Source organism: Camellia sinensis, chromosome 10 (assembly GCF_055761805.1).
Source record: "Camellia sinensis isolate YWXY chromosome 10, ASM5576180v1, whole genome shotgun sequence".
NCBI lineage: Eukaryota > Viridiplantae > Streptophyta > Magnoliopsida > Ericales > Theaceae > Camellia > Camellia sinensis.
Genome location: NC_138970.1, coordinates 65201067 through 65213805, shown reverse-complemented (window position 1 = coordinate 65213805; position 12739 = coordinate 65201067). Strand labels below are relative to the sequence as shown.

Genomic DNA, 12739 nt, shown 5'->3' with positions numbered 1-12739 from the left:
CATCTAAATTAAGCCCACCTTCGAATTTCCTAGCCTTTTTATAATCCGTATCCACCATGTGAATAGTAAATCGAGCTAACTCAATGAACTTAGCTTCATACTCTGCTACAGACATGTTGCATTGTTTTAACTGCTCAAACTCAGAGACTTTTCAGTCTTGGAAACACTGAGGGAAGTATTTTTCATAAAAGATCTCCTTGAATTGATTCCAGGTCAAAGTCCCATTGTTATCTCGGATAAGCATCCACCAATATCGGGCTTCGTCTTTTAGAGTATAAATGGCCAACAGAACTTTTTGAGTTTCGGAAGATGGAAACACTTCAAATAGTTTCTTGGTTTCTAATATCCAGTCTCAGCCTTTAGCGGTTCAACTCCCCTTAAACAAGTTGGCAATTTTATTTTGTTGAACTTTTGAGTCAAACTAATGATGTCATTGTTCATCTGCTCAAATTGTACAGGAGAAGGAGGATGAGGCAAAAGTTGTTGTCTTTGTTGTTGTCTCATCGATTCGGTCGGAGTTTCTATCATTCTTTCCAAATGGTTAATTCGAGCATCAGAGGATTCGATTACATCATCACTTCTTGTTCTCTCCATTTTCTATAAGTAAACATAATGATAATAACCATAGGCAAATAATTCTTATAGCTTTCACAGTATTCAATTTCAGTTCATATTGTTTTAGATATGTTCATATAATTCACACACGCTGTAGACGCGCCCCGACGGGCCTCCGTGCTACAGTTCAGACTCAAATTGTCACGATTCTTAATCTGATCTCACAATGTGCAATGTGAGATTGATAAATCACCAAAGAGTCCAAATCCGGCAAATTGTTTTGGAAAACTGATTTTTGAGAAAGAAGTGCCAAACATGGACTGCTTTTCCAGATACAGAGTCGCCACCTAAATGTTTTATTTTTGGGAGAATTTAGGAAACCCTGACTCGTTGCCTAAGGCCACGTGTCTGTCATCACCAAAGTTGCCTCAGCTCGGGAACTTGGGTATGATTGGGGAAGGTCATCTATGAGCACCCCCGCTCACCCGATCAAAGATCAGCCACTACTAAACATGATATTTTATTTTTGAAAACACATGTGTTCTTATTCCAATTAAGTAGCTAGAATTACTATGTGATGCGCACAACACACAAGTATAGACTAGATCGCCTAATTTGGAACAAAGCATCGCACATCCGTTTGTTTTGGAAATGGTTTGAAGTTTGCTACTCGCAAGTAGGCTAAAATGCGGATTTTGATGAATTGTCTCAATTCAGGTAATCCAACCTTCATCCACAGGCATTCAGGCAGTTATATCACATAAGCAAATAGCCTCATGGCAAGCATGCTTTCATGTTAACACTCACACATATGCAAGATGCTAAAGCATAAACACTTACAGTGTACTCCGAGCCAAAACAAAAACTAGTTAGTAATCGTGCATGATCCTAGTTCATGTTAAGATGGTTAATGCAACACATGCAAAATGCAACTAGAAATAGGCTCGGCTATTCTAAAATGTCATGTGAGATGCAACTAGAGAACATGTATTCAAATCGGTATTGAAATACAATGCAGTTAGTATGATGCACCGAGCCCGGTGCATGGAAGACAGATGAATGAATGCAAATATGCAAGCATAAGTATGCTAATTGAAACATGCCCTAAACTAACCATCAAAAGCAGGTAAGTAAAAGGGAGAAAGACGTGGGGTTGGAAGACATTCACACACTCACGCACACTTATTACAAAATTCGCCCTCTCGACGGAGGGACCGAAAGAATAATACAAATCAATTAACTAATTAACTAGCTAATTAATTATTACACAACACTTAACTAATTTAAACAAATTAACTAGGCCAATGAAACTAAAGAGGCCGCCACAACTCTGCCTCGGAATGATTGAATGATGCATGCTCGATCACCTCGCTCGGAAACCCGTTGCCATGGCACCTGTTGCCTCTGTTTGCACTATTTTACACCTCTGAAAACTGCACAAGTCCCAAGGATGTTTCCGAACCACTCCCTGAGCACTGTGGGATGTCACCGGCCAAATTATAGGAGCATCGGCCATGTGGAATTGGTCATCGACCATTTGTGAGGGCCTTGGCCAACAATTTGTAGTCGGCTGGCACTGAAGATGACCGACCGGCTATCTCTTCCTGCAGAATCCTGTTTTGCTGCAGCAGAGGACAAACAGAGCGTGGCAATGCATTTTCAAAGCAATGTATGCACTACCACTCTCCCTATCATGTCATGAACTCAAGGGAGTATGGTCCTCGACCCTCGGACCATCAATCACGCATTTTGATGATGGCCAAAGGAGCCAAGTGTGCAAATCAATATGAAATGAATGCACAAAACACATGAAGGCCCCACACTTTATCATGTTGGATCAAGAGCATCGGCGACTAAGGATTGAGGCACGTTTCGTCACTTCAAGTACGAACGTTCCTCGCTCCTCGTGTTTGGTTTGACACCCCAAACCAAACACAATGCAATGCATGCAAGTATGCCAAATATAGTGCAATGCATGCAAAAACAATGTCATGAAACCTAAGCATGCCAAATGCAATAAGGCTTCAAGTATGCACACAAGGCTAAGGTAACAAGCATGCCAAATGCAATGCAACCTAAGCTAACATGTGACAAGATGCAAATTAGCAAGCATGCAAAATGTAACCTACACATACAAAACATGCATGGCATGTAACAACAATGCCAATGATAAGCATGCAACCACAAGCATTAGGCCAAGTATGCAACAAAGTGCAAGGCAAACATGCGACAACATGCAAAGGATGGACTTATACCAAAATGGACAGCTCTCAAATAGGCCCAAATCAGTGGCCAAAGTACCAAAATCAAGGCACCAAAAGGGTGAAACACACATGCACACACATTGGCCCATAAACTATGTAACAATGCACAATCTTCAAATATGAGCAAGATGTGATAAACATGAGAATATGGCAATGAAGTAAGCTCTGAAATGATGCAAGGAGTGGTGCCAAACCACTCAAACAAGTCAAACAAAGCATGCACGAAAGCTCAAGGCTAAGGTTAGCCAAGGGAGTTGAACCATGACCATATCACCCAAGCCCCAAAGGACCAAGGTGACCAAAAACAATCCCAAGGCAGACCAAAACAAGGCCAAAACATGTATGGAATGAGGCCCAAACATGCTAGAAAGGTGAGCACAAAACAAGACGCATACAAGGCCAAAAGGGGTAATTGCACTACACCTATTACAACCAAACATGGCATGACTTAACCAAGAAAAATCAGAGCTATGATATGTTAGAATGAGCCCAAAAACCCACTTAGATGGCATCCCAAAGGCCTAAGCATGATGGCATGCACAATGACACATTATTAAGGCACAAAACACAAACTATCCAAAGCATGGAATAGGTGATAAATGCAAGTGTGTGACCATGAAATATGGACTAAAATCATATTTCACATGATGCCAAATCATTGAAACAAGCTAAGTAATGCATGCTATATGACTCAAGGCACAAAGCTTACAAGCTAGAATGAACCAAGGCTACACAAAACAATGCATGCATGACCAAGACAACACTAAGCAGAGCTCAAACATGGTGAAACATAATTAAAAGTTCCTTTGAGCTGAGCCAAAACATGCAAGGATAGTGGTCCAAACACAAGATGCATGTTATGCAAACATGCAAGATTACCCTACAAGTATGTGAAGCATGCAAGATGCTATCAAACCAACATGGAATAGAGTTAAGGCAGGTCCTAAAAGTCACTAAAAAGTGCTGAAATAGAACCAAGACATGCTAAGTAAACATGCTAACCTTATGAGCCAATAACACAAGCATATGAGACACAAGGAGATGGGGGGTGTCCCCCTCCTTTTTAGGACCTCAAAACCACTTCTCCACCACTGAAAATCCTCTGGATTTCAGTGGTGAGAAGGCCAAAACAAGATGGTTCCAAAGCTCAAAAGTAAAGGCACAAAACAAGGCCAAACAAGGAGGGGGAAATTAAAATAATATGCAAATAGGTCTAAAGGCTTAAGCCAAAATGGGGAAATTAAAGGGAGTTTGCTCACCCTTGAAGAACACTTCAAGAACACCAACTCTAACAACTTCCTTGGATCAAAACCAACTCAAGAACTCTAAGATCAACCTTCTAGTGCCTCAGTAGCCAAGGATAGTGTAATGCTAGGTGTTTATGTGCCATAGTAAGAACAAAACATACTTTTGAGTTCAAACACACACACAAATCTAGAGAGAGGGAGATATAGAAAGAGAGATATATCTAACTTGTATATCAGATTTCTAGAACCCTGGAAAGGGAAAGGAGGCTCTCCTTTTATAAGAAAATTAATTTTGCCAAGCTTCTTGGAGAAGCTAAGCAAGGCTCAAATCCCTCCATACACGTGTATGGATGGGAGTAATTGTGCGTGCCAGCTGGCACAAAATATCTGCCAAAAGCAGATGGAACGGGTTCGGCCGGAAAATATGGCCGATTGACGAACAAAGGTGGCCGACTGACCAAATATAGTGCCGATCGGCCAACACTTTTGGCCGGTGGAAAGAAAAAAGGGTCGATGGCTTCATGCTTTGGCCGGTGGGTTAAAGGAATGGCCAACAAGCCACCCTCTTCCCTCAAAAATAGAAATACAAGTGCTTGGTCCACAACCAAGCACAAGACAGTCAAGTTGAGAGATCTTGAGGCAAGGCGTGCGGCCGAGACCTTCGAGAACTCAAAACGAACACGAGCATGGATAATCACCGAGTGTTCAAATGGTAACATCCAAGTCTTGAGGACGGTCAAAAATGGGGTGTCTACACACACGCACACATGCTGATGTAAAGGCCCTAATTCCTTTTTAGGACATCATATAACTCACATTGACTCATGTGTGTGGTATAACTTGGCTTTGATACCACTCTGTCACGATCCAAACCCGCCCCTATAGGTTTAGTGTCATAACCGGCCAGTAATCCTAAGATTACCAAAGGCCTTTGAGGCATATTAACAAAATATAAGGGTCTAGCGGAAGCAAATACAAATATACGTCTATAGAGCTATGCAGACTTATATGAGACAGAAAATTTTAAACTTTATTTATATATAATATGATGTCATACTTACGTCATTACATATACAGATATAACAAAAGGTACTTAGCCCAATATATGGATAAACAAAAGCTTGTTTAGATATAAAAAAAAAAAGAAAACCAAAGCTTAAAATTCACTCAAAAGCTAGATCACAAAAGACTTCTAGAACCTCCTCAAGAGGCGCACAGGTTGGCTAACTCTAACTGATCCAGAATGAGTTCTTAAGCCTGGTCACGTGGCTAATCATCTACATACAAAAATAATACAGTGAGCTGGAGCCCAACGAAAAACAATAGAGTAAAGGTTTTATGAATGATGTCCATAACAAATTGAGAAATCAGAATTCAGATCAGAAACAGAGTCATATTCATATTCAGATTTTGCATATAGTCATACGTAATACATCCATTAGCGCTAATTGATTAGATTGGCCATAAAGACCCACGTGTAGAGTAGATGGTCATTTAGATGACCCTTATTCACATAAGATGGTCACTAGGACCCATATACTAGGCAGAGACAAAGCAGATAGGTGGTTATGCATAACAGTTCCATAATTGGAACCCACATAAAACCCTGGTACCAAGTTACAGATAACATATATCACATGATACTAAGGATGCCATGAATACATTTTAGATTCATGATTCACAAAATAACGTTTTAGAAATAGATCATATCATATTGTTCAAAAAATACTTATAGTCAAACATAACTTTAAAGAGTTGTTACTCACAGATAACGCTAGAAGCAAGTCAGACATATCCAGACAAATCAAACGGACTATGGCGCGTGACCTACACAAACACGTGACAAATACATATTGAAACACACGCTCTGAAAATACTTAACTTATCATTTTTCTTTTTTGGTGTGTTTCGAAGTCATTTCTTCATTAGAGTAGCCTAAATCATGTCTTAAGAATGCCTTAGATGCAATGAAGATGCAAAAATGCACTTGGAAAACACTTTGCAAAATTTCAAAAATAAGGTAGTTCGCTCGAGCGGTCATTTGGTTGCTCGAGCAGACCCCCTAGTCTGCAAAAGTACTAAATGCCATGTTTTTACCCTCAAGCTCACTTTCTGGTCGCTCGAGCCAAGGTTCAAAACAAAGGGTGGTCACTCGAGTGAAGCTTTAGTCGCTTAAGCCAACTAACTCGACTGCAAAAGTACAGAGAGCTTGTAATGTGCGCTCGAGCGAACATTGCAAACTCTGGAATTTCTAAATTTCATCTTCATGCTTCAAAACTCATTTCTAATGCACCAAAACACATTCTTTTGGGCCAAAATTGAAGAAAACATGTAGAAACTTGTAAGACATTATGATTTGGAAATCATTTTGCAAAATCAAGTCCCAATTGCATGGAAATTCTTCAAAATCAAATTGAAACTCCATGTATAGCAAACATGCATGCAATATCTTACATTCAAAGCTTCCAAAACTTGAACAATGAGTTGTTATGGACAAAAGCATGTTGAATTCTCAATGTTATGCAATTATAAACCAATGGATGTGAGAATTCTTAGAAATCGTGATGAAATGAACATGCATACGTGATTTAACTTCTAATTCACCTATTTAAGTTTAATTCTTGAATTAATCTCTAATTTTCTCTTGAATCGACATGTAAAGGAGTCTCATATCATAAAATAAGGGTTGAACTCTTACCTAAAAACCTCAATTCTCTCTCTCTCTCGCTCTCTACATTTTTCTTGAGCTTAAGGAGATAAAATGATATGTATAGAATGTTCTAAGGTCAAAATTAGCCTTACATAGGCTTTCTTAAATTAACTTAATTAAGTTGAATTAAAACTAATCAATCGTGATTAATTTATTTCAATTATTTGATTCTGAATCGAATTTAAATTAAACCTACTATAATATTTCAAAAATTTTAAATTACACGTTGACCTAGTCAATTTCGTATTCGGTGACTGGTAAGGCCTCCAATTCGCATACTAAAATAGAATTTTAGATAGATATTCCTACCATGCACAGATATAAACACAAAACATGCACGTAATGCACAATTAACTCATAATTTCATCTTAATTACTTATTAGACATTCCTAATCATGGTTTATTAGTTAATTATAGATCGAGGTTGTCACAAGAACTTAGGAGGGGCACTTGGGGTTGGAAAAGTATTTTATGGGGTATGGAGTTATTGATGTCTGGTTTGCAATGGGTGATTGGTAACGGTAAGATCATAAATCCTTTTAAGGATCAGTGGATTCCATCCATTGTTAATCCATTGAAAGGGATGAGGCTCATGCAAATTTTTTCTACTATGCGTCTAGAGCATTTTATGGATAAGAAGAATAATTGTTGTAGGTTGAATTTGATTAAATTATTTTTTCCAGCAAGTAGTATTGACCATATCCTTCCTACCTGTATTCCGTTTCACAATCGTAAAGATCAATTGGTGTGGAGCCCAATAAGGAGTGGGGCATATACAGTGAAATCTAGATATAAGCAAGCCTTAGTTCGATTTTATCCCTCATGTAGAAGTCAAAGTCCTGAAAATCTAATGTGGAATAAGTTGTGGCTTCTTAAAATCCATCATAAATGGACTGTTTTCCTTTGGAAATGCCTTCATTGCATTTTACCAGTACAATGGAAATTAAAGCAAAGAGGCATGATGGTTGATCTGATTTGTGCTGGGTGCCATTCGAGTGAAGAAACGTTGGAATATGCATTCTTTGATTGTCCATTTTCATAGAGAGTGTGGTGGGGTTCTATGTTGGGTCTAGACTTCAGTCTTGGAAATCCAATGTCTTTTTTTATGCGGTTTAAAAATTGGGTGGAGCAAGTTAGACACGAAGAGATTATTATTCAGTCGGTGGCTATACTTTGGGCTATTTGGTTACAACATAACAGTTATGTTTTTAATCATAATGTGCTGTCAAGTGCGGACAAAATTGCAATAGGCAATGAGTGCTTCAATATGACCATACGTTGTAATGTTGTTAAATCTAGTTCATTGACACTAAATCATATTTCCATAGATGCACTAGATGATAATTCTAATGTGTGTGTTTTGCAACAAGACATACAGCCAGTGTTGGAATTATGGTTTTTATATGCTTATTTTGGGCCAATTTTGAGCCTAAATTTGAGTTGGGCCCATATGTCTTTTGGGGTGGGTCTAAGAGGTGACGTGTTCTTTACCGCATGGCAAGTCACATGGTGCAAACGGATCGTCAAAACCATTTATGAGTGAATGGGAACTTGACGTCGTTTTCGAGTTTGTGGAATGGACAATTAAAGAGTAAAATATGGGTTTCCTTGAAATAGATTGTCCTACATTGAAACTTAAAGAGAACTTATGTGTGCATATAAGTTCTAAGTGGGAATACTTGGGTTGGGCCCCAAGGGGCACCCCAAGTTTGTAGAAGAAAGGAGTTATGGACAAAGTAGGCCTTGGCCCAAACCACCACGCGCGCCACCACCGAGTGAGCCGAGCCAATTGTGGGTCGGATCAGTCCTAATATTAATTTTTTGGACAAAATTTATTTGAATTTTTTCCAAAAATTCTTACGGGAAATTTATTTTTCCAAAACGAAATTAATTCAAAATTTTCACTAAATTTGAATTCAAAATTTATGTCCAAACAACCCTCCTTCGGTCCAATTTCCAACTGTCCAGCAGGTTCAAACAGGTTGACAATTTGCACTAAACAGATTCGATTTCTTCCAGACAGATTCAAACCTGGGTTCAAACAGATTTTGCACCTGTTCAGTTTGAATTATATCTGACCGAACAGGCACCAATCTGCCTATAAATACCAGGACATTTCTAGCAGTTTGAACATCTAGAATTTTCATTTCTCTTCGTAGTTTTTCTCTCTTTTGCATATATATTCTACATATTATTTTAGGAAAAATTTTGAGAGTATAGAACACAGATTTTGTTCGCCATACAGATTGTTTGGAATGCTACTACAATCTGTGTAAAGATCATTGTATCCTGGGAGATTGACGCCATTTATCCATAAGCACCGAAGCGGGGTGAATCTATCTTAAGGACAGAGTGTCACACACTCGACTTGATCAATTTTGTACTTTTTCATTTCGGTAAATAAATTTTGTAAGTAATTTATTTTTATTTATTTGATTTGGTTTCAAATTATTTATTTTACACAGAAGATTGTTCCAACACCTAGTAGCAGCTCTACAGAAAGATTTAACAATGTGAACTTTACTTATTGATGGGTCATGGAGATCAAATGGGTTGATTGTAGGAGCAGCTTGGGTTTGTTTAAATGATAACAATCAACATATGGGCCAAAAAGCAATGGAAATTCAATGTCCATCATCTCCACTGATGGCTGAAGCTACAACATGTTTAGAGGCTTTGCGATAGGCTGTGAGGGAACAGTTATATAGGATCACGGTAAAGACGGATTGCCAAGTTTTGGTTAATTTACTTAAGTATAAGGGGTCTAATGTGGATTGGCAAGTGCCGTCAATCATTAGTGATATATTTTACTTTAGCAAGTTCTTTCGTTTTCTTAGTATTACTAGTGCTTGGGCACGTGGCACATGATTTTCCATCAATTGTTGGTACTGTAATTATGCGTGCCTCTTAAATTAGTATGTGATATGTATATAAAGTATGGAGACTTGTATGGATAAATTAATTTATATCCAAAATACAACTAAATAAGAAATGAATACATACTTGACTAAAGAAGTTAAATGATAAATGAAAAATTTCATAAACATAAATAGTAATGTATAGTTAGATTGTTGAGATCACAATCTTATCTTAAATGATAAATAATAAACATGTCTTTTAAATATACAGTATCACACAAATATTTTTTTATCAACTTTTCACTTCAATTTTTCATAATTCATGCCTGTAATATAATTGAATGTATGAAATTAATTGCACAATTACACAATTTTGTTAAATAATTCATCTCATAATACAAATTCATTGAACCCACTATTACATATTATTTGCATACTATTGGTGTAAGAATGCATTAATATCAATATGTAATATATTTTTATACATCAAGAGTTGTTGAGTCTCGTTTCCTATGCCACGAATATCTTGTAGGTTGAAAAATATAACATTAGTCATTAGTATATTTCATTTATGTAGAAAATATGAAATAATTTGTTTTAAAAAATGGAATGATATTATAGTTTAATATTTCCATCGATATATAAATTTCATAATTGTTTTCACAATATTTATAGATCCATTTTTTTCTTGTAATTTGACTAAAATGTGTGCATGAGATACATTATTTTTTATTTTTTTTGAATTTCATAATAAATAGGATAATTCCTGCTTCGGCTCGTCTAATTTTGCTTAGAGAGTATGTTGCAATAGATATCATATTGTTGTGAATTTCAAAATTCATTTTCCTCAATAATGTGATTTTTTCTATGAGGGAAAAAAAGGTATAATTATTGTGGTGATGGAGGTGTTTTGCAAAGTTTTAGTTTTCTATGATGGAAAAAATGGTATAATTATTGTGGTGATGGAGGTGTTTTGCAAAGTTTTAGTTTGTTATTGAAAGTGTTTATTGTGGGCACTTGTTTGTATGATATGTATGTATATATGTATTAAACATAAGTTGATAGGAGAACAATATACAATTTTGTAATTTTTCCTAGCAAATATAACTATATTACTAAAGTGATGCATATTATAAAATTAAAGTATCTGATGGTAATATAATATTACAGATTGATAATGTATAAATATAGTAACATATATAAATTTACAATTATATATATATTTTTTAGGGGAATTGACCAGTAAATCCCATTTTCTCATCTTGTAGATCATGTGGTCCTAATTGTTTTATTTTAAACCGTTTAGTCCTTTGGATTGTTTGTTTACTATTTTGCCATTGAAGTGTTAATTTGAGTTTGTAGACCCGTGTGTATTTATGGGAAGGGGTGTGTGAGATTCACATTCCAAAAAAAAGGTAATAGTACTCTTTTTTGACAGTGTGGGTTACAGGCGCGTGATGTGGGGCATGTATTTATGGGAAGGGGTGTGTGAGATTCACGTTCCACAAAAAAGGTAATAGTACTCTTTTTGGACGGTGTGGGTTACAGGCACGTGATGTGGGACGTGAAATAACTCCGCACAGAAACAGCGCAAACAATACCCAGAAATCAACCGTCCTCAACGCCTTAATTATCGTGTGATCCTCTCCGATAACCGGCGCTCTCCTCTCCACCTCCACCGCCACCGTAACCTCCGTCGCCGTCTTCCGGCATACCCAGCAACGGTTCAGTCACAACCCCCTCGAGGTCCGAATTTGATTCGGAATTAGATCGAATCCAATTCTGGGTTGCGATGTACAGTGGGATTGAAATTAGAGAAACTAAGAGGATTAGAAGGATGATTGCAAATGACTGAGAAATTAAACAATTGTGAGCTCCGGTGACATCGAATACCTCTCTCCAAGTGGGTTTCTTTCTTTTTTCTACTCTTTTTCTTATTTTCTTTCTGGGTCCTTTAACTGGTCTTCTGGGTTGGCTTGTACTGATTGATTGACTGCTATATCACTCTGTTTTTTTACCAGATTCTGTAGTGAAATGAACTGGGTTAGATCTTATGAGTCCTTTTGAGGTACTCATCTTTCTAATTCGATGGAAGCAATTGAATTGTTTGTAGATCAATCTGAAGATTGTTTAGAAATTTGATTCAACTATTACGACATTGATGATTCTGAAGTACCGAGCTTCTTCTTTGTCTTCGCCGGCGGTGGAGGAAGGTGGGATTTCGCGGAGGAAGAGAATGGCAGTGAGGTAGACGAGGAAGGGGACGATTGTGAGCATGAGAAGGAAAGTTGAAGGGTCAGAGGAGGACAGCGCTGTGCAAAGATCGATGAATATGGCGGTGCTTAAACCCACATACCCTTTTAGAATCCCCGAAACGGGTCCTCTATTTTTGCGGAAGTTCCGAATGCAGGTCACCAGCACTGCAGTGTTCATCCATGTTCAAAACATGAGACCCAAATTACCAAACGTGGATCAGCAAACGTATCCCACAAAATCTGCATTCAATCCCAATATACACCTCTATAGAAAAAAACAAAAAAAAGGGCAAACCTGTCCACACACATATCACATAAATTCAAAATGGGACCTGACTGTCCACGAAACATGCCAAACAGGACTTGTCAATCCAAAAGAATGAATGTGGGACCACATGGAGTAATAGATTGGTAAATAGGACTTTCTGATGATTTCCCCCTTTTTTTATTTATATATGTAGACATTGATATATATATATATATATATATAAGATATTACAAAAACAATGTGTAATCTTTACAACAATATAATATAGGTAACAATGAGAAGTTAATTATTCATTATTAAATAGTTGGTCATAATGTAGATGTTTAGTGTTATATTTTTGCGTGTATACATCATTTTTTAATTAGATTATTAAATTCACATAAAATTTGAAAGGAACTTGTGAATAATTTGTGTAAAATTAGAGATTAGTGAAGAAAAATTTTTAAAAAGAGAAGTTTATAATTTTCGGTTTGATTTTTTTTTTTTTTAACTTTTGTTTTGAATTTTTTGATTTTCATATTTTTTGTCTTTGACATTTTTTTTAATAACCATTTTATTATCTTTTTAGATTCACTTCATTTA

The 12739-nt window shown here is 36.9% G+C and overlaps 1 protein-coding gene across 1 annotated transcript; it reads right to left on the bottom strand.

Annotated features, from left to right (window-relative positions):
* Nucleotides 1-339: 339 nt before the first annotated feature.
* LOC145800444 (uncharacterized) lies at nucleotides 340-12070 on the bottom strand (the record flags this gene model as incomplete). Its single annotated transcript, XM_082890122.1, has 3 exons — nucleotides 340-597; nucleotides 11158-11337; nucleotides 11789-12070. Coding segments are annotated over 3 exons (720 nt in total), but the record flags the coding sequence as incomplete, so codon positions are not given.
* Nucleotides 12071-12739: the final 669 nt, after the last annotated feature.